The sequence below is a fragment of the Spinacia oleracea genome, chromosome 4 (genome assembly GCF_020520425.1).
Source record: "Spinacia oleracea cultivar Varoflay chromosome 4, BTI_SOV_V1, whole genome shotgun sequence".
In the NCBI taxonomy this organism is placed as follows: domain Eukaryota; kingdom Viridiplantae; phylum Streptophyta; class Magnoliopsida; order Caryophyllales; family Amaranthaceae; genus Spinacia; species Spinacia oleracea.
The window spans coordinates 162,613,091-162,639,104 of record NC_079490.1 but is presented as its reverse complement, the minus strand read 5'-3'; the positions used below and the strand labels follow the sequence as shown (position 1 = coordinate 162,639,104).

The 26,014-nt window shown below is 40.7% G+C and overlaps 1 protein-coding gene across 1 annotated transcript; it reads right to left on the bottom strand.

Annotated features, from left to right (window-relative positions):
• Nucleotides 1-19,463: 19,463 nt before the first annotated feature.
• LOC110790991 (alpha-1,3-arabinosyltransferase XAT3) lies at nt 19,464-24,121 on the bottom strand. The gene is made up of 4 exons (XM_021995749.2): nt 23,880-24,121; nt 23,689-23,781; nt 21,342-21,864; nt 19,464-20,359 (listed from the first exon to the last, which is right to left on the bottom strand). The coding sequence occupies exons 1-4, from the start codon at nt 23,989-23,991 to the stop codon at nt 19,714-19,716; spliced, it is 1,374 nt and encodes a 457-aa protein (XP_021851441.1). The 5' UTR covers nt 23,992-24,121; the 3' UTR covers nt 19,464-19,713.
• Between the last annotated feature and the right edge of the window lie 1,893 nt (nt 24,122-26,014).

Sequence of the window (26,014 nt, the reverse complement as noted above, 5' to 3'; positions counted from 1 at the left end):
CGGAGAAACCGGTGGAGAAACGCTCGACTGGTTGGGACGCCTCCAAAGATGGCGCTGTTGGCGGGTTTGGCGTGTCTGAACGCGCTGCTTCTGGTAAGAAAGCTGGTTCTTCGGGTGTCCGTCGTCCTTACCCTGAGTTTCCAGTTCATTGGACTGAAGCTGATCCGAAGGGTAAGTATGCTCCGATCTTGCATGAGACCACCAAGATCGATGGTCCGTTGGAGAAATCGGTCAGTGGTGACTGGTTAGTGGAGGCGAAGCTGGGGAACTACCATCGGAAGGCCGAGGAGCTATACGGAATCCAGCATGCCTTGGGGTACTGGTGTGAACTTCCCGATCAGGAGCGTTCTCGGGTGACTCATCCACCGAGGGGGTTCATTTCTGTGTACACTCATCACTTGGAGAACGGTCTCCGCTTTCCCTTGGATCCGTTCATTTCCGAGCTCCTGGTGTCGTACAACATCAGTTTGGCCCAGCTTACACCCAAGTCTATGAGGCACATCATCGGATTTAGATGGGTGTGCGACTTTGTTAACTTTCCCTGCTCTGTCTCCGTTTTTCGGGATCTCCACGATCTGTCTTTCAACCATGCTTCCAAGGGTGATGGGTATGGTTGGTGGACCATCATCAACAAAAAGTCCTGAAGGAGAGGGGAGCCGAACTACATTACGGCATACCCTTACCTTAGCTCCGACCATAAATGGAAGACGGAGTGGTTGCTTGTTCGCGTGCCGACGGATCCGAAGCACCCTAATTTCTATCGCCCTCCCAAGTGGTTCGTGACTCCTGATCCTGACATGGTGGGGGTGGCTGCTCCGGATCAGAACCATCAACACTACGTGGATCTCCTCCAGTGGTTCTTGGCTCGGGAGGATAACTATAAACTGCCGTCTAGCTGGCTCCCGAACCTTAACTACATCTTGCGGGAGGACATTCTTGCTGTCGCCGGTCTCAGCAGGATTTTTGACAGGGGTAGGTGTCTTTCGGCTGGGACCGTGTTTCAGTGAGTTTGTCCTCCTCTTTTAGCTTCGTTTTACTGATTCGTTTTGTAATTTGTTTTTGCAGAGTACGGCATTAGCTGTCTTGATCCTAAGATTTTGGGCATTTCTTTGGATCTGCAAACTATTCACGACTCGGCTCCTGATTACAAGTTCGGGAAAGAAAACCCTCGTAATCCTCGCCTGAAGGATTACGTGTTGTCTCCTTCGGGTGTTGCTCGGATATCCGAAGTTCGAGCTGATCCGTGGGATTCTGCCTTCTCTCCCGAAGCTGTTCCAGTGAAGGTCGTGCTTCTTGTTTTAAGGACAACTTCGGATCCGGTGAGTGTTTCTATCGGCTCGGTTTTTGTTTGTCTTTTCTTCCTCTTTGGTTGGCCGTCGGCTAACGTCTTGGTCCTGGACCATCTTTCTAGGGTCCTGGGACTGACGCTGTGCCGCGCGCCGTTCCTTCGGTTTCATCCCCGGCTCGGATAGATATCTCTTTATCTAGGAACCGGGTACTTCGCCTTTTTCCTTTATTTTCTTTTGTCTTCTTCTGAATTTATTGATCCTTTGTCTCCTTTTCTTAGGATCAAAGGAAAAGGAAGGGTAGCACTCTTCTGAAGTCTTCTGCGCATCTGAAGAAGGCGAAGGTTTCTCAGTCCTCGGAGAAGGTATTTGCTCTTGTAGTCCGTCTTTTCGTTTTCCGAAGCTGATCTTTGAACGCTTGTTTTGTAGGAAACGGCTTCGGAAGACATGCCTCCTCCTAAGAACCTTCTTCACTTCATACCCTTGCCAGGGCAGAAGTTAAAAAGTGTGGTGGTTGCGGAATTACCACCCGTGGATCAACCGATGGCTGAGGAAGATACCATCCCTTCTCCGCTGAAGCCGTCTACTGCTTTAGGGATCGAGGTCCAGGATATCACCAAGGTGATGGAGGCGATCGAAAACGACTCTGTTCCTGGCTCGGATGTCCCTATCGTGGCCGAGGAGAAGAAGGAATCTGCTGACGTTCCTCTCGAAAGAGAAAGAAGTCCAGATAAGGAGATGGTGGATCTCATAGGCCCCGATGTTGAGGTTCCCGAGGCTGAGAAGGATGTTCCCTCTGCTGAGGAGGAGCAGCCCGAACAGGGTCTGACGAGGAAAAGGCGTCATTCAACTTTGGGGTCTACTTCGACTTCGGCCCTGGACAGGTTGATCCATGCTGACCCTTGCTCGGATGTTCCGCTGAAACAGATCCCCGAGGAAGTAAGGGAGGCGATGGCTCGGTTTGCTAGGGCTCCAGTTTTGTGGGAGAACCCCCTGGCTCACGTGGGATCTTTAGTGGGTCCCGAAGCTGCTCGGGAGAATTTACTTCGGGCCAATCCGCAGTGGAGGGTTCCTGGAGCTGAAGAGAGGAATCCGGCTATGATGGCCCAGTACTACCTGAATGAGGTAAGTGTTGGATTGCTCTTTGATTTGTGTCTTTGTCTTATGTTTTTCCTACTCTTTCTCATCTTTCTTTCGCTCCCAGGCTGTCTTCTGGTCCTCGTTCGCTTCCGAGTGTAGCTCGGTTGAGGAGAGACAATTGAGGAGATATCAGGAGGCTTATTCTCGTGATATTCCTATCTTGGACCAGAAGGCTGGGCAGCTCCTCTCCGAGCTTGTGGAAGTCAAGCAGCTGTACCTTAAGTACAGTCGCGAGGCTAGAGCTACCGCTGAGCAGATCGGGGCCGAGGTTGGTAAGCTCACCTTCCGAGTCGAAGAGGATGCTGAAAAACTAGCTTCCTTCGACAAGGAGAAGAAGGATATGGCCGCCAAGTTTACGAGCGAACTTGAAGAAAAAGACAGACTTCTCAAGGAGATGACATCTAAATTTGAGGCGGCTGATAAGGAGAGTAAGGATGCGGAGGTGAGGCTTCAGCAGTTCGTCAAGAATCGGGAGATGATTCAGAACCAAGCTGATAAGGTGCCTGTTCTTAAGCTGACGATCAGAGAGAAGGATGAGATCATTCGGAAGTTGGAGCAAGAGCGAGCTGACCTCTATACTGTTGATCAGTGTAAAGAGCAGTATTGGAATGGTATCCTGGGTGCTCGGCGCATGTTTGCGAAGCACATGCCTCATTTCCCTTGGAATGAGAAAGTTCCTCTCTGGATGCGGGCCCAGGATCACTTGGTGGAATGCCAGGCTGACCGAGACGAAGCTGAAGCCGAATGCCAAGCTGCTCTTGCAGTGGCTCTGGCCCAGAAGGCGGATTCCGAAGGTGACACTACTGCCGGGGGTTCTTCGAAGGATGCTCCCCTAGGGGCTGCTCCTGAGACTCCCAAGAGTTAGGGATTCGGGCATTCGTCTTCTTCAGAGTCGGTCGGTTCCAGTTGAGGACTTCCGAATGTGTGCTTGCCTTTCCCCCTTTTGCCTCGGCGCTGCGTTGTACTTGTTTCTTTTTGCTTTTTAGTACTTCGGTAGGCCGGTATTATCTGTTAATGGCTGCCGATTTTAACTGTTTCATTTTCTTTTCAATTTTTGAGGGTCCTCGGGTGTGTCCCGAGTTGGTTTGATGTATTTGTACTTCCCCCGAATATTGAATAAAAAATGAATGTTCGTTACTTGGCTGTCTCTTTTCAATTTTTTTGTGCTTTCTGAAGTTTTAAGTCTGCCTTTGAACTTGTAACTCTCGAGCTTTTCTTTGTGGATTTGCTGAGGGATCCTTTGATCTGTAGATCTACTAAGAGACTCTTCAATTTTGCGAGTTCTTCAAATCCGTAGATCTGCTAAGAGACTCTTTAATTTTGCGAGTTCTTCAAATCCGTAGATCTGCTAAGAGACTCTTTAATCTTGCGAGTTCTTCAAATCCGTAGATCTGCTAAGAGACTCTTTAATTTTGTGAGTTCTTCAAATCCGTAGATCTGCTAAGAGACTCTTTAATTTTGCGAGTTCTTCAAATCCGTAGATCTGCTAAGAGACTCTTAAATTTCCAGACTCTTCAAATCCGTCGATCTGCTCAGAGGTCTGAATTGTTCTTCCGATCTCTTGTGGTTCGGAAACCTGGGCAAGAGATCGCTAGTCTGCCTCTTAGTTATGACTTTGGCGATCCGTGGATCTGAGCCGAAGTTTTATAACTTGATTCGAGCGACTGTTTGTTGCGAACAAGGTTTATCTGGGTATCGCGAATCCGAGGATTCTGGACGATTCCCCGAAGTGTATGATTTGGTCATTTCTTGCATTTTATCAAGGAATGGGCAAAGTCAACCTGCTTTTGGTCTCGGATTGATCAGATCCGAGGCTGCATGTATATATAAAAGGACAAATGAATTTGAAATATAGAGATAGGTTTAATGAAACACATGGCGCCAAACGGCTTTCCTCTTCTCATTAAACAACTTACTTGGTTTACAGACAGAGATCATACAAAATACTTCTTGAGAACATCGGTATTCCAATGGTTCTTCAAGATTGTTCCATCTAACTGTTTCAGCATAAACGTGCCTGGCCTTTTTTCGGAATGGATGATGTATGGTCCTTCCCAAGTGGCTGAGAGTTTGCCATGGATCCGTCCATTCTGAACCGAGGCGGCGTTTCTGAGTACTAGATAGCCGACTTTTAGGGGTCTGGCGTTGACTCTTCGATTGTAATGCTTGTTGACTCTCTGCAAATAAGCTGCGTTGAGTGTCCTTGCATCGTTCCGAGCTTCATCTAGTAGGTCGAGAGCTTCAAACAGAAGTTGGTTGTTGCTTTCTCCTTGGAGTCCATCATACCTGTTGTATGCCTGGATCCTCAAGCTTTCTGTTCCGATTTCCACAGGGATGACAGCCTCGGATCCGTATACAAGGTGGAACGGTGTTTGCCCAGTAGCTTCTTTCTCGGTGGTCCGAAGGGACCATAACGTTCCGGGTAGCTCTTCCAGCCACTTGTTTTTGTCATCCTCGACTCTTTTCTTGTGTGCGTTGAGGATGAGTTTGTTTGCAGCTTCAGCTTGCCCGTTGCTTTGTGGGTGGAAAACTGCCGAGTAAGCTAGGTGTATGCCGAACTGTTTGCACCATTTTTGTAGCGGGGTGTTGTCGAACTGTTTCCCGTGGTCGAAGACCATCAGTCTTGGTATGCCGAACCTTGTGATGATGTTCTGCCATATGAACTTGCGGACCTGAGGTTCGGTGATGGAGGAGACAGCTTCGGCTTCGATCCATTTGCTAAAATAGTCTACTCCTACAATCAACCACTTTTTCTGGTTCGTAGCTGAGGGGAAGGGACCAATGATGTCTAACCCCCACTGTGCGAATGGTAAGGGATATAGTGTTGATTGTAAGGTTTGAGCTGGTTGATGGATAGCTGGTGCGAACTTTTGGCATTTCTCGCATTTCCTTGCCATCTGCTTTGCCTCGGAAACCATAGTGGGCCACCAGTATCCGGCCCGAAGGGCTTTGTGTGCCAATGTCCTGCCTCTGATGTGGTTTCCGCATATTCCGAGATGGATTTCTCTTAGGATATAGTCAGCGTCTGTTGGACCCACACATTTTAGCAGTGGAGCGGAGAATGATTTCCTCATGAGCTCTCCTTCGGCGTCGATGATGAACCACTTGTTGAATCTTTTCAGCTTTCTCGCATGTAGCTTATCTTCGGGAAGTTCTCCCCTTTCTTTGTATGCAATTACTGCGTCCATCCAGCTGGGTTCAGTACGTAAACTGCATACTGTGGGGGGTGGCAAGTCAATGCTTCTTTCTTTGTGAACTTCCACGTGGACCGACCTGTTTAGGTCGATGAGTGTTGAGCTTGCGAGCTTTGACAGTGCGTCTGCTTGCGTGTTTTGTCCTCGGGGGATGAGAATGACTTCAAAGGATCTTAACTTTGACGTTAAGGATTTAATTTTCGCTAAGTAAGCTGTCATGCTGGGCCACTTGGCCTCATACTCCCCTCGGATCTGGTTGGCTACAAGCTGGGAATCAGTTTTGAGGCAAACATGCTCGGCCTCTAGGGATAAGCAAAGCTCTATCCCTGCGATTGCGGCCTCATATTCGGCCTCGTTGTTAGTTGCTTTGAATCCGAACTTCAATGCATACTCTATGCTTTTCCCCGTTGGGGGGATTAATACAACTCCTGCTCCTGAGCCGTTTACTGTGGAAGATCCGTCAGTGAAGACCTCCCAAGTGCTTTTCGTATCATCCAGCATTTCTTGGTATGAGCACTCGGCCAAGAAGTCTGCCAACGCCTGTGCCTTGATGGCGGTCCTCGGCTGATATTTGATGCCGAACTCTGATAGTTCGAAGGCCCAGGCAGCCAATCTTTCTGACCTCTCTATTTTGTCGAGTACTTTCTCGAGTGGTTGGTCGGTCAGTACTGTGATCTGATGGGAGTCGAAGTATGGCCTCAGTTTTCGTGCAGCTACCACCACTGCATATGCAACTTTCTCGATGAGCGGGTACCGAGTTTCGGCCCCTGTGAGTGTTCGGCTGGTGAAGTAGATTGGCTGTTGCTTCTTCTCTTCTTCCCGAAGAAGCACTGCGCTGACGGTTCCAGGGCTGACTGCGACATATAGATACAGGGTTTCCCCCTCCTTTGGTCTGGCCAGTGTCGGCAGTTGAGCTAGGTGGGCTCTGAGTTGCTGAAAAGCCTCTTTTTGCTCCTGCTCCCATATCAGCTCGGGGTCCACCTTCCTCGGGACCCCCTTTTTCTTGACTGGTTCTGCTTCTCCCCCGGGGAGGCTCTTTGGTTTTATTGCTTTGAAGAAAGGGGCTCCCTTGTCCGAGGCTTTTGATATGAACCTTGTTAGTGCGGCTAACCTGCCGGTTAGCCTCTGCACGTCTCTCTTGGTCCTCGGCTCGGGTAGATCCAACGCTGCTTGGACTTTGTCCGGGTTCGCATCGATTCCTCTTTCGCTCACCATGAATCCGAGGAACTTCCCTGACTTCACCCCGAAGACACATTTTTTTGGGTTCAGCTTCATGCTGTATTTCCTCAGATTTCCGAAGGTCTCTGCCAAGTCTTTGTCATGGTCTTCCTCCTTAATGCTTTTTACGATGGAGTCATCCACATAGACCTCGATGTTCCTCCCTTTCTGGTCGGTGAAGACGTGATCAACTAGCCTCTGGTAGGTAGCGCCGGCATTTTTCAAGCCGAAGGGCATCATTTTGTAGTTGAACATTCCTGCGCTCGTGATGAATGCTGTCTTCGCCCTGTCGTCGGGGTGCATGAACACTTGATGGTAACCTGAAAAGGCATCCATGAAGCTGAGCAGTGCGTGGCCGCTGGTGGAGTCAACCAATTGATCTATCCTCGGCAGGGGATAGCAGTCTTTGGGGCAGGCTCGGTTCAGATCTGTGAAATCCACGCACATTCGCTAAGAGCCGTTTGCTTTCTTGACCATCACCACGTTGGCCAACCATTTTGGGTACATGCATGGCTCGATGAATCCGGCTTCCTGCAACTTTTTCACCTCTTCGGCGATGGCTCTGTTTTTCTCCGAGGAGTAATTCCTCTTCTTTTCTTTGATTGGCCGAGCTTCAGCGTTGACGTCCAGCTTGTGACAAATCAGCTTCGGATTTATCCCTGGCATATCTGCTGCTGACCATGCGAAAATGTCTTTGTGATCCCTGAGCAGTTGGATCAAATCGATTCGGAGCCCCGAGCTTAGGCCCTTGCCTATTCGGACGCTCCTGTCTGAACCCTCCTCGAGGAAGATATCCTCCATTTCTTGATCTGGTTCGGGAGATAGGGTTTCGGGGCGGGCATCGACCTCTGCGGGAGATAAGCTGCTCGTGCTTGCCTTTCTCCTTTTTGCCTCGTTCTTCTCTCCTGGAGCATCTTTCTCCGCCTCGGAACCGTCTCCTAATTTGGGCTTTCGGACGGCGGTGTGGCAGGTTCTTCTTGCAACCTCTTGATCACCTCTAATTCGCTCGGCGAATCCTGCGTCCGAGACGTATATCATCAGCTGATGGTATGTGGAGGGGACTGCTTGCATCTTGTGAATCATGGTTCTTCCCATGATTACGTTGTATACGGAGTCGCAGTCCATCACCAAAAATTCGTCCCGAAGGGTTTTTGCTGCTTGGCCTTCGCCCACTGTGACTGGTAGGGTGATCTTTCCTCGAGGGATAGCTGCGGATCCGTTGAATCCGATCAGGGGGTAACTGACTTTCTTCAATGCTTCCTCTGACTCCTCGAGGATCAGTTGCTCGAAGCAGTTTCTGAAGATGATGTTGACGGCACTTCCTCCGTCGACCAACACTCGGTGTACGTTGTGGTTATTGAGGTCCATGGAAATGACTAAAGGATCGTCATGTTTGTACTGGACTCCGAAGCAATCATCGGCAGTGAAGGTCATGTTCGGGGGGCGTGGTTGGTTGTCTCCCACTGCGCTGAAGTTGACTCGATGGGTGAGAGCTCTTAGGTGTTTCTTGCTGGCCTGGCCAGACTTCTGTCCCCCGAACACCACTAGGATGTCATTCTTCTTGTGCCCTCTTGCTTCGTAGACCCTTTTCTGGGGTTGCTCGTGTTGTTTGCCACTTGCGGCTTTTTCTTTTTCCTCCCTTCGGTCTAACAAGTATTGCTTCAGATAACCTCGGCGAACGAGGTCCTCAATGTTGTCTTTCAGCGAGTTGCATTCTTCGGTGTGGTGACCGAAGTCATCATGAAACTCGCACCATTTGTTCTTGTTTCTCCGAGCTAGGTTGGACTTGAGCTTCCCAGGTAGTTTCCACTTTTCATCATTTCTGTTGAGGCTAAAGATTTCCTTTCGGGGCAGAGTTAGTGGAGTGTAGTTAGCGTACTTGGGTTGAAGTTCACCCCTTCTCCCGTCTTTCTTTGGGCTCATTTCTCTAACTCCTACTTTCTCCTTCCCTTTCATTGAGCTGCCCTCGGGCTTGCTCTGGACATTTTTCGTGTCTCTCGGATCCGACGATCCTTTCAACCTTGCTGCAGCTTTGTTGAACTCTTCGGTTCTGATGAATGCATCAGCCATTTGGAGCACGTCGGCTATTTTGGAGGGGTTTTTCATCGAGAGCTTGTCACGGAATTTCCCTTCCTGGAGCGCGTGCTTCAAGGCGAAGATGGCCACGTCTGGCTGCAAGTTTGGTATGTTTGTTGATTCCTTCATGAATCTGGCCATGAATTCTCTTAAACTTTCGTCTCTTTCTTGTTGGATTGAGGTTAGTTCTGTTGTGGTTCGCTCGGGGCGATTGTTGCTCACGAACTGTGTGCAGAATCTCTTTTTCAGCTTCTTCCAGCTTTTGATCGATCCCTTCGGCAGCGATCTAAACCACTCTCCCGCCACTCCGGTTAGCGTGGTTGGGAAATATTTACACCAACATGCTTCGGAGTAGGGGCTCAAGAACATTTGCTATTCGTAGGAGATGACATGATCCCTCGGATCTGTGCTTCCGCTATATGTCAGGTGTGCTGGCAGCCTCACCTTCGGAATTTCTTCCATGATCAGCTCGTCCGAGAAAGGGGATGACGTGGGAGTCATGATTCTTTTCCCGAGTCTAGCCCTGATGCCTTCGTTCGCCGAGGTTCTGTGATTAGAACGTTCGGGCGTACGATGGGGGCTAGGGGTTCGATCATGCCTCCTGTCTCTTCTTCTTTCTCGGCTACTGACCTCGGGTCGTTCGCCAGATCTGCTTGATTCGCCTACCCCGAGTCTCGTATGGATCGAAGGTCTTAACCTTGAGTGGACCGAGGGCCTCAACCTGCTGAGCACCGAGCTTCGGATCCGAGTGTTATGAGTAGTCGATTCGCTTTGGAGAGCTGTTGGAGTAGGCGATGGTCTTGCAAACCAATCTGGTTGTTGTTGTGCCCTTTTTTGGGTGTCCCACGTGCTTTCCATCCATCTCGACGCCAGGTGTGTTCCTGTCAAGGGAGGGTGCTCTCGTTCGGGTCTGGACACCTCTACACTGGGCGGCTCGTTCAGCCTTCGCCTGGTCCTCCTCTCCTCTCTGCGGTCTTTTGCCAATTCTTGCTGCTTCTCATTGAAGAGGAAGTTTTGCATGATGGTCATGGCCGCAGTGAGCTCTTCCCTAGTTGGAATCGGAGGTCCTGCGTTTGTGGCGGTCGTAGCTCTGCTTGGCTGTGACCTCGCCACTGATTGAGGGTGCTCCTCTTCGTCAGATTCCGAATCTGACCGCACTATCATATCGTCGTCATTGTTGTTGACAACATCATTAACCATTTTGCAGAAAGAGGTGGTTAATGTCTTTCAAAGGCTTTGAAGTGTTCTTCCCCACAGACGGCGCCAAATTGTTCCGGTGTTGTAAAGATGGAAACAATGGGCTTCGAATGAAGGCCCTTTCGTATGTGTTGAAGATCTTGCTTGAATGAGTCGAGTCCGAATTCACCTGCACAAGAGCAAAGTCACTAGCCTCGGGGGTGTTTCCGAGGAAAGCCCCTCCGATGCCTAAGTAAGAACGATGCTCGGATTCTAGAGAGAAGTTCTCTAGAAGAGTAGTCTTAAGGCGATAAATTGGACGTACTTTGAGGTGTGAGCCTTGGAGGCCTATTTATAGTGTTTGCATAATAAATGCCCATAGGTCATTTATTGCTATTGGGCCTTGGGCCTTAATGGATGGCTGAATAGCCATTGGTAGGTTTGATGCTGTTGTTTAGAGCCATTGGGCTTTGGACTTAGTGGCCCAATTGAGAATCAATTGGGAGCCCAAACAGAAACAATTAGATCAGTTACTTGAAAAAGGATATATTCGACCTAGTGTTTCACCTTGGGGAGCCCCTGTCTTGTTTGTGAAGAAAAAGGACGGAACTTTGAGGTTATGCATAGACTATAGAGAGTTAAACAAGATTACTATTAAGAATAAGTATCCTTTACCCCGTATTGATGATTTGTTTGACCAACTTAGAGGTGCAAAAGTGTTTTCAAAGATTGACTTGAGGTCTGGATACCATCAACTTCGAATTAAACCCGAGGATATTCCAAAGACAGCCTTTAGAACTAGATATGGTCACTATGAGTTTGTCGTGATGCCATTTGGGTTAACCAATGCGCCAGCTGTATTTATGGATTTGATGAACCGTATTTTTAAATCATACCTTGATAAGTTTGTAGTTGTTTTCATTGATGATATTTTGGTATATTCTAAGAGTAACGAGGAACACGAGGAGCATCTGAGAAAAGTGTTAGATATGTTAATTGAAAACCAGTTATATGCCAAGTTGTCGAAATGTGAATTCTGGCTTAAGGAAATATCATTTTTAGGTCATATTATTTCCGAGAAAGGTGTATCTGTTGATCCTGAGAAAATAAAAGCAATTGTGGAATGGCCTAGACCAACCAATGTACCTGAAGTACGAAGTTTTAGCTGGATATTATCGAAGATTCGTTCAAGAATTTTCTAAGGCTGCCTTACCCATAACCCGATTAGTTAGGAAGAATACCAAATTTGTGTGGAACGATGATTGAATGTGCATTTCAAGAACTTAAGAAACGTCTCACCACTGCCCCTATTCTTACCCTTCCATCTGGAACTGTGGGATTTGTGATTTATAGTGATGCTTCTAATAATGGATTAGGATGTGTCTTAATGCAAAATGGAAAAGTTATAGTTTATGCTTCACGTCAACTCAAAGTTCATGAACAAAACTACCCTACCCATGACCTCGAACTTGCAGCTGTTGTTTTCGCTCTCAAAATTTGGAGACATTATTTGTACAGAGCGTCGTGTCAAATTTTCACTGACCATAAAAGTCTTAAGTATATTTTCACCCAGAAAGAACTCAACATGAGACAACGTAGGTGGTTAGAACTTCTTAAAGATTATGACCTTGATATTCAATACCATCCCGGAAAGGCTAACGTTGTTGCCGATGCATTAAGTCGGAAATCTCACCTAAGCTCAATCCTAACTTTTTCTCGAGCCAACCAAGATGATCTGCAAAAGATGGAAATTGAGTTTATCAAGAAAGGAATTGCTTGTTTGAATGTGATGGTAATGAAGCCAACTTTGATTGACGAGATTAAGGAAGGGCAATGTAAAGACTCACAATTAGAAAGAATAAGGAGTGGAGTGGAAAATGGAAAGTCACTCGGCTTTGTCATTCAAGAAGTTGGTACGTTAAGGTTTCAGGGAAGATTATGTGTGCCTAATGATGAGAAGTTGAAAAAGAGAATTTTAGTAGAGGCTCATAGTTCACCCTATTCGATTCACCCTGGAGGAAATAAGATGTATAAAGATTTGAAGCAAGTGTATTGGTGGAGCAATATGAAGCAAGAAGTAGAAGATTATGTGGCTAAATGTTTGACATGTCAGAGAATCAAGATCGAGCATCAAAGACCAGCAGGTTTGTTACAACCTCTGGATGTGCCAGAATGGAAATGGGATTCCGTGTCGATGGATTTTATCTTAGGCTTACCAAGGTCAACCAAGGGAATGAATTCTATCTGGGTTATTGTCGATCGATTGACAAAGTCAGCACATTTCTTAGCAATGAAGAACAATTCGAGTTTAGATCGACTTGTTGAACTATATGTGAATACTATTGTGCGATTGCATGGAGTGCCTAGTTCGATTATTTCTGATCGTGATACGAGATATCAATCCACCTATTGGAAGGAATTGCAGAAAGCTCTTGGAACAAAGCTCAACTTCAGTACTGCATTTCACCCAACGACTGATGGACAAACAGAACGCACTAACCAAATTGTTGAGGATATGTTAAGAGCATGTGTTTTAAATTTTCAAGGAACTTGGGAAAAGTTTCTACCTATGGTTGAATTTTCGTACAACAACAGTTATCAGGCCACCATTGGTATGGCACCGTACGAAGCTCTTTATGGAAGGAAATGTCGAACACCGTTGTGTTGGAGTGATATTGATGAAGCACGTGTTATAGGACCTGAATTGATTCAAGAAACTACTGATAAGATTCGTTTAATCCAATCGAGAATGAAGGCAGCACAAAGTAGGCAAAAGAGTTATGCAGACCAACGAAGAAGACCACTAGAGTTTGAGATCGGAGATCACGTGTTCCTGAAAATTTCGCCAACGAAAGGAATAATGAGATTTGGTCAAACGGGAAAGTTGAGCCCAAGATACATCGGGCCATATGAGATACTAGAAAGAGTAGGTGCAGTAGCATATCGACTAGCTTTACCAACCGACTTGGAAAAGGTGCATAATGTGTTCCACGTGTCGATGTTAAGAAAATATGTTCCTGATCCTAGCCATGTGATCACGCACGAACCCTTGTTATTGCGAAACGATTTGACTTACGAGGAGAAACCAATTGAAATTCTAGAACGAAGAGAGAAACGACTTAGAAGCAAAGTAATTCCAATGGTTAAAGTCTTGTGGGCTAACCACTTGACATCTGAGGCTACATGGGAAGTCGAAGCGCAAATGAGAGCGAAATATCCCCAGTTATTCGTTTAGAAACGATAAGATGTATGAATTTTAAATACGTTATTTGAATGATTATGCTATAATGTTATTCCCACCATGTTTGTATAACGAATAGGACGATTAAGTATGCCATGTATGATTTCCAAGAATGGCAAGTTCAACTGAGCTCCAGTTTCGAGGACGAAACTTTTCTAAGGGGGTAAGGATGTAATACCCCGATTTTTTTTTTTAAACACGGTTTATTATGTTTAATAATTTTTAATTTTTATTATTATTTGCTTAAAATTGTTTTAAATCTTAATTCCAAACGTTAATTTTAATTAACAATGATCTTATTTAACTCGGAAATTCTAAATATTTTAGTCATAAAATACTTCGAGTTTTATAATTCAATTATTTATGATTTAAATTATAATTTATTTCGAATTTATTTTAAAGCTTAATTAGGAAGTAAAATTCTGATTTTTTTTTCAACAATGCACAATTTCCAAGATGCTCTTATTCTCCTAAATGAGCCAAAAAAAAAAATCAGTTTTCTTTCCCCCTTTTTTCTTCACGCGGCCTTTTCCATGGAAGTCAAAGTTCCTTTACAGATGTCTCAACTATTCTTCAATTACATCCACGTATCTTGTATAGCTTCCCTTAGTCATCAAAAATCCCAGACTTTTCTTCACATCTGTCAACATAAACAATCTCAATTGAAATTACACCTTACGATAAAGAACACCAATTCACACTATAACTACCTCTCCCAACTAGGCAGAAAATGAGAAAGAAATCAAACCCAAATCATCAATAACAATCAACTCCAATTGCAATTCCAATTTCAATTTCATACTCACCATTAAAAATAATGATATTAACTCACCTCCCTTGTCTTTTCTCAAACCACCACCACCTGTAACCACCACGAGCAGCACCACCTTCGACCACCCTACTGCACCACCACCACCTGAAACCGCCGCCCCTCCACCACCGACGAGCTTCCCTTTCTCCTTCTCCTTTTCACCCACCACCGCACCCCGTCACTCCTTTCTCTCGCCCTCCTGCCCTGTTCTCCTTCGCGCCCAGCAGCCAGCGGCCAGCAGCGCCACCTTCCGGCGTCTGTCTGGCCGGCGTACCGCCTCACCACCGGGCCGAGCTACGGTCCTCTCCTTCCTCCTCCCTTTTGACTCCCCCTTTTTCGTGCCCTGCTATTGTTTGGAAACTTTGGTAAGATCAATTAATTTCCACCTTTTTATTCTCTCTTTATTCTATTTTATTTTATCTTTTTTTTAAAAATCAGCTTTATTTACCCATTTCCTAGTTTTTGGAATCTTTGACTTAGTTTGATGATGTATACTATCTTAGTTTGGAAAACACTACCTAGTTACCTACGTACATGTTTTATTAATATATATGCTAAAGTATAGTATTTAAAATTTCTACATTATTTCATCATAGATAATTTAGTTTCATTATTAATTTGTTAAGTTAAAAAAAAAAAATATAAATAATTTAATATTCTTTTATATTATTACTTATTTTCAAGAAAGAGAGTGTGATTTATGTTAAACTTTTAATAAAATAAATTACTAGCTTTATTTAACAAAAATAAAATTTATATAATATTTCCATGTAATCGATTTATAGAATACATAAATATATTTTTCGATTAAATTTCGTTTAATAATATTTTCATCAAATTATGAAATTATATTTATTTATAAAACCTTTACTTATAGAATTCATTATTTATAAAATATTGATTTTAAATAATAATTTGTCGATTCAATACTAATACAATGATTTAATATTTGAAAGAAATTGGACTCGGAGCTCAGGACGAACGAACCAACGAAAATCCTTAGTAAAGAAGCGTGAAAGTGAGGTAACGGCTATTGCTAGTACCCGCAATTCCCTTCTAAATGTGTTTATGAAATCATGACATTATGATTGAATTTATGATCTGAATGCTTTGACATGTTTTATTGAATTGCGGGAAATGAATTATGTTTTGGTTGAATAATTTATTATAATATGATTTGATGGAATTATTCCTTATTTTATGATTGATTATAAAATGATATTATGATTGATTGAATTTCTTATAAAATGCTGTTTACAAGAAACCATGAAAGAAAGGATGTTTGATCTTATGATCCAAAGTAAATATGTTACTTCAACTGAAGTAAAAGGCTAAAATGTAAAATTAAACGAAACATGATAAATGAAAGTGAAATACCTAGTCCGTTTGGCAGTATATGTTCACAGGTTACTATTCTCGGTCATGCATGTACCCACGGGGCATCCGCCCATTGAGCCAAGGCTCTCATGTTTTTCGGGCCAAGGCCCCATGTTTTATGGACAGCGGTCCATCGTAGAATACGTTCCACCATGTCATACTTGCCACGGCTAGCATGTGCACCCTAAAGTTACGAATGAATTAAATAAAGGACTTTATAAAATATTTTACATTATTCTATTCTCCCTGTGTTATTAAATAAAATGAATTGAAATGAATTTACGCTGCTAGAATAGTTCGTTACTGAGTCTTCGGCTCACCGTTTTTGTTTTTTGTTTTAGGTACTGCGGGGAACGACGGAAACGAGTAGTGGCGAGGAATTTCACTTTAATATTATTCACCTAGTTTATGTTTAAAATTTTTAATAGTTTAATTAAAGACTTTTAGTAAGTTATGTACTTTTATTTTGGTATTATAAAGGATTATTATTATATATATTTTCGGAGTAATTAATAGCTTACGATTGATGTTTGCCTTGTAATTTCCAAAGGGAAGTTACGGCAGGTAATGTCCCGACCGAATTAGGTTAATTCCGCTGCTAATTATGCTTTAATAATTGAATTAGAGGTCGGGGTGTTACACCAGTGCTCCATAACAGGGGAAGCCAGTGCTTCTTATCAGGGGGAACCTTGGTTCCATATCAGGGGAAGCCAGTGCTCCTTATCAGGGGGAACCTTGGTTCCATATCAGGGGAAGCCAGTGCTTCTTATGAGGGGGAGCCTGGGCTCCATAACAGGGGAACTTGACCAGTTCTTACATTTTCATTTATCATGTTTACATTTCTTTTAGTTGAACATTAATCAGGAAAATCTCATTCATTCAAGGTGGTTCAACAAAAACCATTAAACTCGTTATTTCATAAAATCATTCTTTCAGGAATAATAATTCATTAAATCAATACTTTGAATAAAGCTGCATTATCGTAAAACAATTCAATCAAATCATACTTGTAATCCCGCAAATCATAAAACATCATTATAAAACATCAATCATTCATAACATCATTCATAAATACATTTCGAAGGGATTGCGGGTACTAGCAATAACCGTTACCTCAATTCCACGATTTGCTAAGCCTTTTCGTTGGTTCGTTCTTCCTGAGCTCCGAGTCCGAATTCTTTCAAAATATTAAATTATTGAATTAATAATAAAACGATAAATACTTCAAAACCAATGTTTTCTAAATAATGTTTTATAATTTTCTCAAATCGATTTGCGTGAAATATTATTACATTTCCTTTTAAATCAAGCTATTAACTTATACTAATAAAATTCAACATTTAAAATTTTATTTTATTTCTGAAAACAACAAATAATTTATTACATAGTATTAGTTATAAAACAAGAGTAATAAAATACGAAGTAGTAATTATGAAAAATCTAGAAGTGGAGAAGGATTATAAGGCTCACCTAGAAGCGCAATTAGACATTTAAGATGGGCCAACTTTATATGGAGTGATCAAATTCTTTTTACTGACTTCCTGGAAGGAGAACGACGCAAGGCAAGAAAAGAAGAGGCAAGGCAGAGAAGCAACACGACGGGGAAGAAGGAGCAGGTTGGTCGGCGGTCTGGGACCAGAGGAGAGCTGCGCACCGGCAGGGAAGGAGCAGCGCGCCAGTACGGCGACGCTGGTGGTTGAGCGCGGTGGACAGCTAAGGCAGGGGTGAGCAAAGGAGGAAGAGAAAGAAAAGGGGCGGCTGGGCGGCGGTTCACGACCGGAGGAGGGAGGCGCGGAAGAGGCGACGCGGTAGCAGGAAGGAGGAGGGGGGGAGCGTTGCGGCAGCACGGTGGTGCTGATGGCTGGGCGCGGAGGTGAGTAAAGGCAGGGGAGGGGTGAATGTGCGAACAGAAAGAGAAAAGAGGGGGGGTTTGAGAGTGGTGTTGGGATGGTTGAGGTGGCGGGCAGTGGTGGTGATAATGGTGGTGGCAGACGGTGGTTTGCAGGCGGCATTATGCCGGAAAAAGACGAAGAGGGTGGTTCAAATGGTTGCGATTTGTGGGTTATTTAAAGAGAATTGAAATGGTAAGAAACTCTACATGTTTAATCTGGAAATTCAATGGTAAATAAGAAGGTTATAGCTGTTAAATTCTGAAATTCAATGAAAATATTCAACATCTATTTCTAGAGATGAATGGTGGAAATTGACGTGAAGAAATTGCTAAGTTGCAAGGATACAAATGACAAATGTAAGGGAGTAGGAAAAGTAGGTAATGACTATTGTAATCTACTGGTTTTTAGGGGGTGATTCAGCAAAGCTAAGATCAATAGATGCAATATATGGCAAAAACCAATGCTGCCAGGTGCTGAAGTTTGCACGGCAGAGAAGAGGAGAAGAAAAGAAGGTTTGACTTGCTTTGTGGGTCAAAAGGGCATTTTTGTAATTTCACATGGTTGGACTAAAATTCAGAAAATTTGGTGCTATTTTTTTGGAAATTAATTGGAACAAAAATGTTTAACCAAGTTTTGAAATAATTATTTATAAAAATATCGTTAACGAAAAATAAATTTAGTTTTCGAATAAAATAAGAATGTTTCGGAATTATTAAAACCCTTTATAAATTACAAAATAATAGAGATTTAAAAATGTAGCTAAGCTCATAAATTTTGAAATTAAATCATAGAATCTGAAAATAATAAATCGTGTAATTTTATTAAAAATTCAAGCGAAATAAAACTTCGTTAATTAAAATAAAGTTGAAATTAATAGTTAAAACGATTTTAAGCTAAATAAAAATAATTAAGCATGATTAATCAAATTTAAAAACTTCGGGGTATTACAAAATCGTTTTATTGTGGTTTGCCTTTGTTTGACATTGGATACGGATTTTTTGATTTGGCAAAATGTTAAACCACGGTTTGGTTTTAGTTTCGTCATAAACTGTGTCAAAACGGGTTGTGTTCACCCTTAAGTACGCAGATGTTTTGCTATAAACGTGCCCTTGACACGTTTAGGCAAATCTCAAACATCAATAAATATTTTAGGAGTATAAGTTAACGGATAGATTGACGATATCATAGTATGACCAGTCAGATTTAAAAGGTTATGTGTTTTAATTAACTCATGGCGGTCCAATTTTTGGGACTCTCTACTTTAGACGGTCCTTAACCAAAATTAGCATGCTAAACCAATTAATAGTTTCACATGACGCATTTTTGTTGGTTATTTAATGTATTAATATTTTTTGAACAATTTTGAGACCTACTTCATATAAATTGTAACCCCATACATATCAACATCATTTTCATTTTTCTTAAGATGAACTAGCTAATACGGAGTATATTGTAACCTTTTATTTTGTATCTTCCCGTAGTAATTATGAGGAAAAATTAAAATGACATTTATCTATTTTAGGTTTTTATTGTAATGGGAGAGCATCTTTTTTAAGGAAAATTCATAATACCTTATCTTTAATGGGAGAGCATGAACAATCAGAAGAAAGGTTTTTTTTTTTTAAATACAGATAAGATTGGTCCCAACTTTGAAGTTTAAAGTGAGTAATATACTAATATGGCCAAATAGAACTTTTTGGACAATGACAAAGTGAGATAGTTCAATAATTTAATTTGGATAATTTGTTTTCACCTCAATTTTTATTTACTACTTCCTCCGTTCTTTTTTAAATGACACAATTATTTAGACACGTTTGTCGATGGATGATTTCAAACACTAATATCTTTAATTATGGATAAGAAAAAATTATAAAAAGTTGATATTTAAAAACTATTTATTGAGACGAATCTAATAACACCACACACGACTATATTTTTTCTTAAGTATAAATCAGAAAATGAAGTCAAAGACGCTTGTATGAATAGTGTCATAGCCCAATTGTGTCATGTAAATAAGAACATAGGAAGTATTTATTTATGATTTCACATATATTTTGAAGGAAAAATGGGAGGGGGAAAATTCATTCATCAGAATTACAAAGTTTACACAAATATCACACATGACATGTTATCATAATGTCATGTTCACCCTCTTGAAATCAAATCAAATCATTACAGTAGTAGTATATGACAAACAAATTTCCTGACAGGGAAAATGTGGCCTCAAAATCTTGCTATTTACACACCCTGTAACCTGCAATCCTCCAAAATCACCTGAGAACACAAATAATTCCATCCAAAATCAGGAATCTGACTGTCCCATTAGCCTCAATGCTTCAAGAAGTGTCCCCTTAAACCTATCTAGATTAATTCTAAAACTTTGCTCATCAACATAAGCTTCTTTAACTGCCATATATCCTTTAGCCCAAATAGAAGCTGCATCAGATACAATTGGATGATTTGGACCGTACTTTTCATACAGCGAAGTCTCATTGCGCCAAACCTTATATCTGATGTACTTGAGTCCGATGCCAGGGGCTGGTTCACCAAAGTAGTGATCAGAAGCCCAGTTTAGACCCAAGGGAACCATCTGGATCATTGCTGCACCCGTGGGCAGAAATATGGCGTTCGTTAGCCCTGCCCCATGAGCCCCAACCATGATCTCACACGAGTTTACAATTTGCGCGAATTTGTCTAATTTCTTTGTTTCGTTGGGTAAGGCTCTATAAACTTCAAAACCCAACTCTTGTTCCATCATATTCACCATCTCATCTTCGTTTAGAAATATTCTTGATCCTCTACGAGAAACAAGGAGGACTTTCGGCTTTTTGAGATTTAGTGTGGTTTTTACCTTTACATTGTATGTGTTCCACAGGAATTGTCTCACGTCTTGCATTGTGTATCCTAAAGGAGCATCGTTGCTGTTCACTGCAAGATTTTCATGATACCTACATGAACCAAAATGATATTGATCATAATCAATCTCTATGCATAAGCAATAGTAGTAGTATATATACTAGTACTAGCATCAAAAACCATAGCAGAATTTTCTGACAGATTATATTTCAGTTTTCACAAGTTTTGTACTTGAATATAGAAGCTGGTATGACTACAAAGCTACGTTTGGTATAATGTAAAACGTTTTCAATGTAAAATGATTTTCAATGGAAAACATTTTTCAAGGGAAAACACAATTCCAAACTAGTTTTCCTTTGTTTTTGTTTGGTTCCTTAAAGGAATTGGGAGAAGATGGTGAAGCATGAGGGGAAGAAGGGAGAGTAAGGTAAGGAGGAAAGATGGAAAAATGGTTTCCCTGCCTTTCAAATGGAAAATGTATTTCCACCTTTGAAGGAGTTATGGAAAATTGTTTTTCATTCTTTGCCAAACCAAACAACGTAAAATGATTGAAGGGGGGAAATCGTTTTCCGTGAAAATGTTTTACACCGTAACAAACGGAGCCCAAATGACATGACAAAAACGGGTTCAGAACTAACAGAGACTCATGATCTGAAGTAACCCCACTCCCACAACCACAGACCAACTGAGATATTGAAAGTAGGTAAATATAAGACCTAAATCCTATGTTTGGAGGCTATTCATTTCACTTCAAGTACCTGTGTCGAATCTTTGACCATAAACATAGAAATTACTCATAAATTGGCCCGAGTTTGACAATCAGACACATAACTGTGTCTAAAAACGAGCACCCAAGTCCTCGTAACATAGCCTAAAACAGAATTTTTGGGCTCCAACTTTCCATCAGTGATTTTTTTTAAGAAGAAGCTGAAGTTACTGCAACCAAAATATGACAGAGTCTAAAAAACAGGCTATAAGACCGCGATTAATGTTTTAGCTATGTTTAAAGCGAGGTGCTAATCTCCGAAACCCTTTTTCCCATTGCAATAATAAAAGTATGATCAGCGGTAATACCTGAGGCCAACAACAGCAGCAGGAAAACAATGGATACTTTTAGTTGAATCCATACCAATATTCTCAAACAAAGTCAGCTTCTTTAAAACCTGAGTGTATTTCCAGTACCACCGTCCTCTAAAATCTGTGAGTACAAACTGCACCTTAGATTCAAAATGGCGGCTGGTGAGGAATAATGGGATTATGATCTCGTTAAAAGCATGAAAAGGATTCTCTGCAAATCCCGCGAATGAATAAAACAAAGCTGGTACATTATGTGTTATCTGACAAGCTGGAGGGTTGATACTGCTGTAATTTCCACGGATTATCTGAACTGGCGTAACCTGTTCCATGGCAAACGGATCTTCCCTTCTTGGATACGGTTTAACCATCATTTTGGTAAGCCCTGTTTCATCTTCGGAGGGTACATAAACAGTCGAAGTTTTTTCATCATATACAATTGGCTTGCTTATAACACATATTTCAGTAAAGTTGTCAACATCATAAGCAAATCCTGTGGCTTCAAATTTGGCTGCATCTTTCTCTGGTTGATCACATAGCAGTTATTAAACTCCAGTTCCGGAAAAAGAAAAAGTCTGATTGAACAAACAATTTAACATGAACTAAATATTCATACACAAGTTATCACCTTAAAACAAAAGTTTCACTCAGTAGTAAACATGAGTTCAGAGAAGGGTTGTTCTAGCTCAATTCACAACTAAAACAAGTTCAGATAAGTTCGAGTAAGTTCACATATGTTCAGATAAGTTCACATAAGTTAGAATAAGTTGGAGTGGAATGAAGTGCTAGGCTTCTACAAGCATTTTACAAGAATACAACAATAGTCACAAGTTCAGATAAGTTCAGTAAGTTCACACAAGTTCCAGTAATAAGTTCAAATAACTTCAGATAAATTTGAGTAAGTTTACATAAGTTCAGATAAGTTCAAGTAAGTTCATATAAGTTTAGACAAGTTCGAATAAGCTAGAACAGAATGAAGTTCAGGGCTGCTACAAGCATTCTTAATTTCTACGACAATAATGCAACCCAAATGGATTATTCATGAGTATTATATTTGAATTATTAACAAGTTTGGCTTAGAAGGGAATAAACAGTAGACAATAATGATTGGTGATTCAGAGATTATGATGCTAAAAATACAACTGGTAAGTGACAACTGACAACAATGGTTCTACCAACAAATAGAAGAAAATAAATAAATAAATCCAGACGTGTGGACAAAAAAAAAAACTTGAATTATGTACGAAAACTAACATGGCACATGCTTAAAGCTGCTTAAAAAACCCCAATTACACTTATATAATTGGATACTCTTCACTATGCACCTTGAAATAATCATCCATTAGTTAATCTTGAATCAACCCATTTCTCTATTCTCTATTAAGAAGTTTAATTATTTACTAAATTTTCACAGTAATCTTTTCCCTCGACAACTGTGCGATCATTAATTTTGAACACAACTAAGATACTATTTCATGAAACATTCCTGCTTCATTTTGCAGCAATAATGTTTTACTAATTGTTTCAAAGATCTTTAAGCATGTTTGATTTGTAAGATGGGTGTAAAAGACGGTCTGATAAGTTTTTATTCGTCAAACCAAGTATGACCAAAGTAAAACATAACCGGACTAACGGTCTGACCAAACCAAGCCGTATGACGGAAGAAAAAGGTTACATGTACAATAGGTACATGATTCTCTTGTACACCACCATTAATTTGTTGACACATCATCAAACCCACTAAAAAATGCGAATGAAAGACAATAAATACGTCATTTCAACCAATAGAAAAGCATGTTGTATAAAATACTGTACATGTAGTAGGATCCATGACAGAACTCAGAAGTGCTAATCAATTTGCAAACTTTTGAAAAAATTGGATGGCAGAATCAAACTTTAGATGAAATGATGAATATATGCATCTAGCTTTTCTTACACTTTTGATAAAAAAACTTTTGACAATTTTTTTTTTTTTTTTTGCTTTTATGGGATTGTGGGTTGATTGTTACTAGATTACTTAAAAGATTATTTTTGTTATCATTAGAAAATTTACTGGCCGTAGAAGGCACAACCAAAACCCGTGTCGAGGTCGGAAGGATAAGGGGATTCGAACTTACAAAGAAACGCCTAGCCATTTAAAATGGTAACGAGGATTTTATGTAACAAACTAACAACCACCAAAATATATCGAACCACGATTGAACGATAAGTAATCCATAACCAAATTCAATAATTTGTTACAAAAAATTATGAAAATCATTCAACGACAAATTATTACAGCAGAAAAGATGAAAAATAATTACAGAAAAACAGAGAAAAAGATAAGAAAAAAAAAGAGAAAAATTACCTCTAACCAGTCTTCTGAGTTGCAAATGTAGCTTGATTAAATCAACAGGATCAGTAAAAACCCCATTTTTCCTATTCCCAAAATTTTGCAACCCTTCATTTTCCCAAAAATAACATAAAATGGTCTTAATTAATTAATAGTCAGTCCAAAAATTAAAAACTTTATAGAATGATATAAATATAAAGGTTTACCTGTATAAATAGATAATGGTTGTTGATGATGGATGAAGAAGAGCAAAAGAATAAAGATTGGAAGAGCAGAAAAAATGAGCAGCTTTCTGAAAATGGGTTCTTTCTTCTCCATTTCTTTCTTCTTTTTTTGCTCTGATAATATGACTGCTATTAACAGCAGCCAAAGAAATGTTTTGCTCACAGTTGGTTTTTTTAAGTGTTTAGCTTTGGATTTGTCTTCTTCTCTGTCCAACTGTCGGCATAATATTTGTTGTATATAGGATAGACTACTTGTTTATCTACTTTGTATAACTGGAAATTATATAATGATTTTTCCAGTTATATAGAGACGGACTTATAATAATTTATTATTAAAAATTCGAGAACTAATCCTAGTAAGAAAATCATTTATGGGGTATAAGTCTTTTATTTTTCTTAAAGAATAAAGGTTAATGTTCATTCATAATGAGTCAAAAAATACTATTATGAGCAATATCTACTAAGGCATTTTTTATATTATTATTAATGAGGTATAAATCTTTTATTTTTCTTAAAGAATAGAGGTTAATGTTCATTCCTAATGAGTCAAAACATACTATTACGAGCAATATCTACTAAGGGCTTTTTATATTATTATTAATGATGTGGAGTTACGGATTTGAAACGTTATAAGTGACTCACTTTTATTTTAGTGATAAGAGTACTCAGTAGTGGATGAATTGTACGTGTCAAGAGAGAAATTAAGATGAATAGGGGTAACTTTTCTGTTAAGTGGGGTCATTTAACTCATCTTTTCCCAGCAAATGAGCTTCTCTTTATCATTAATTCATTTTTCTTAAAACAAAATACTCATATCATATTTTTTTTCTCTCCAAGTGGGATCATGTACCAACATAAGTTGGTGGAGTTGGTGGGAAACTCAAGTCAAGTTCGAGCCCCATTAACTGCGAAATGCTTGGGAGTGGTTCAAGCGATGACCTGCGGAGCTGGGCTGGTTAACCTGTGCTAGTTGTTAGTTCAGTTAGGGCCCCTTCTTCTTACCTATTAAAAAAAAAAAAAAAAAAAAAGTGGGATCATGTAACCCTGCTATTATAATGGTGCATCCACCACGGTCTACATCAGGGCCGGCCCTAGGGCAGGGCATAAGGGGCCGTCGCCCTAGGCCCCGTGGAAAAAGCCCAAATATCACTTTAGCCAATTAAGTTATAAAATAAAAAATATACCCTGCACAATTGTGCATGAAGATCAATATAGCTCAGTGGTTTGTTCCAGTGACTTGGTAAGCACATTTACTTGGAACGCGGGTTCGATTCCCACAAAGTGGGCAATATTATTAGTTTTTTCCCTAATTTGTTTGTTTCTTACTTTCTTTTTTGCGCAAGAACGACAAAATATATTAGAGGCCTTAAACGTCGACTTCCAACAATATAGAAATTATTTTTTTCTCTAATTTGTTTGTTTCATACTTCTTTCACCTCGTGATTTTTTTTTTTCCGTTTTTGTAATTTCTCATTGCTAACTACTGCAATTATATTATATTACCCAATTTGAATCAAGATGATCACCAAAAACAGAGCCATGTAAAATCCTTACAATCCTGATGTTTTCAATTTTTTTGTTAATGTAAAATACACTTTTTGTTTTAATTTGGAATTTAGAAGAAAAAAATTGAGTTTTTATTTTATTTCAACCGACTTGCTAAAGCTCTTAGATGGTCCACTACTACATCATTGTTGTTTCATTTTTATTTAAGTATCCCTTCCTATTTTATAATAGAGTAAAAAAAATTTGGTAGTTTAGTTACATATAGAAAGTAGTATTAAGTTTTAAAAAGCGAATGCGAATGATTTACATAATTATTCAATATAAAAATTACATTATATCTACGAACAAGTTTTTTATCCTTGTACCTTTAGAAGTAAGGGTCTCAATTTTTTATTTCGCCCAAGGGCCACCAAAAAGTCAGGAACGGCCCTGGTCTACATTGTACTTATTACATTATTACGAGAAAATATACGAACATGAAACCTAAATCATTGCACGTTTGACTCATACGTGTATGTTATTTTTACCATATAAGATCTGAACTTATTAGATATTATTAATTTTGTTGACCTAATTGGTATTAATTGCAGTAAATTAATTGAAATATATCA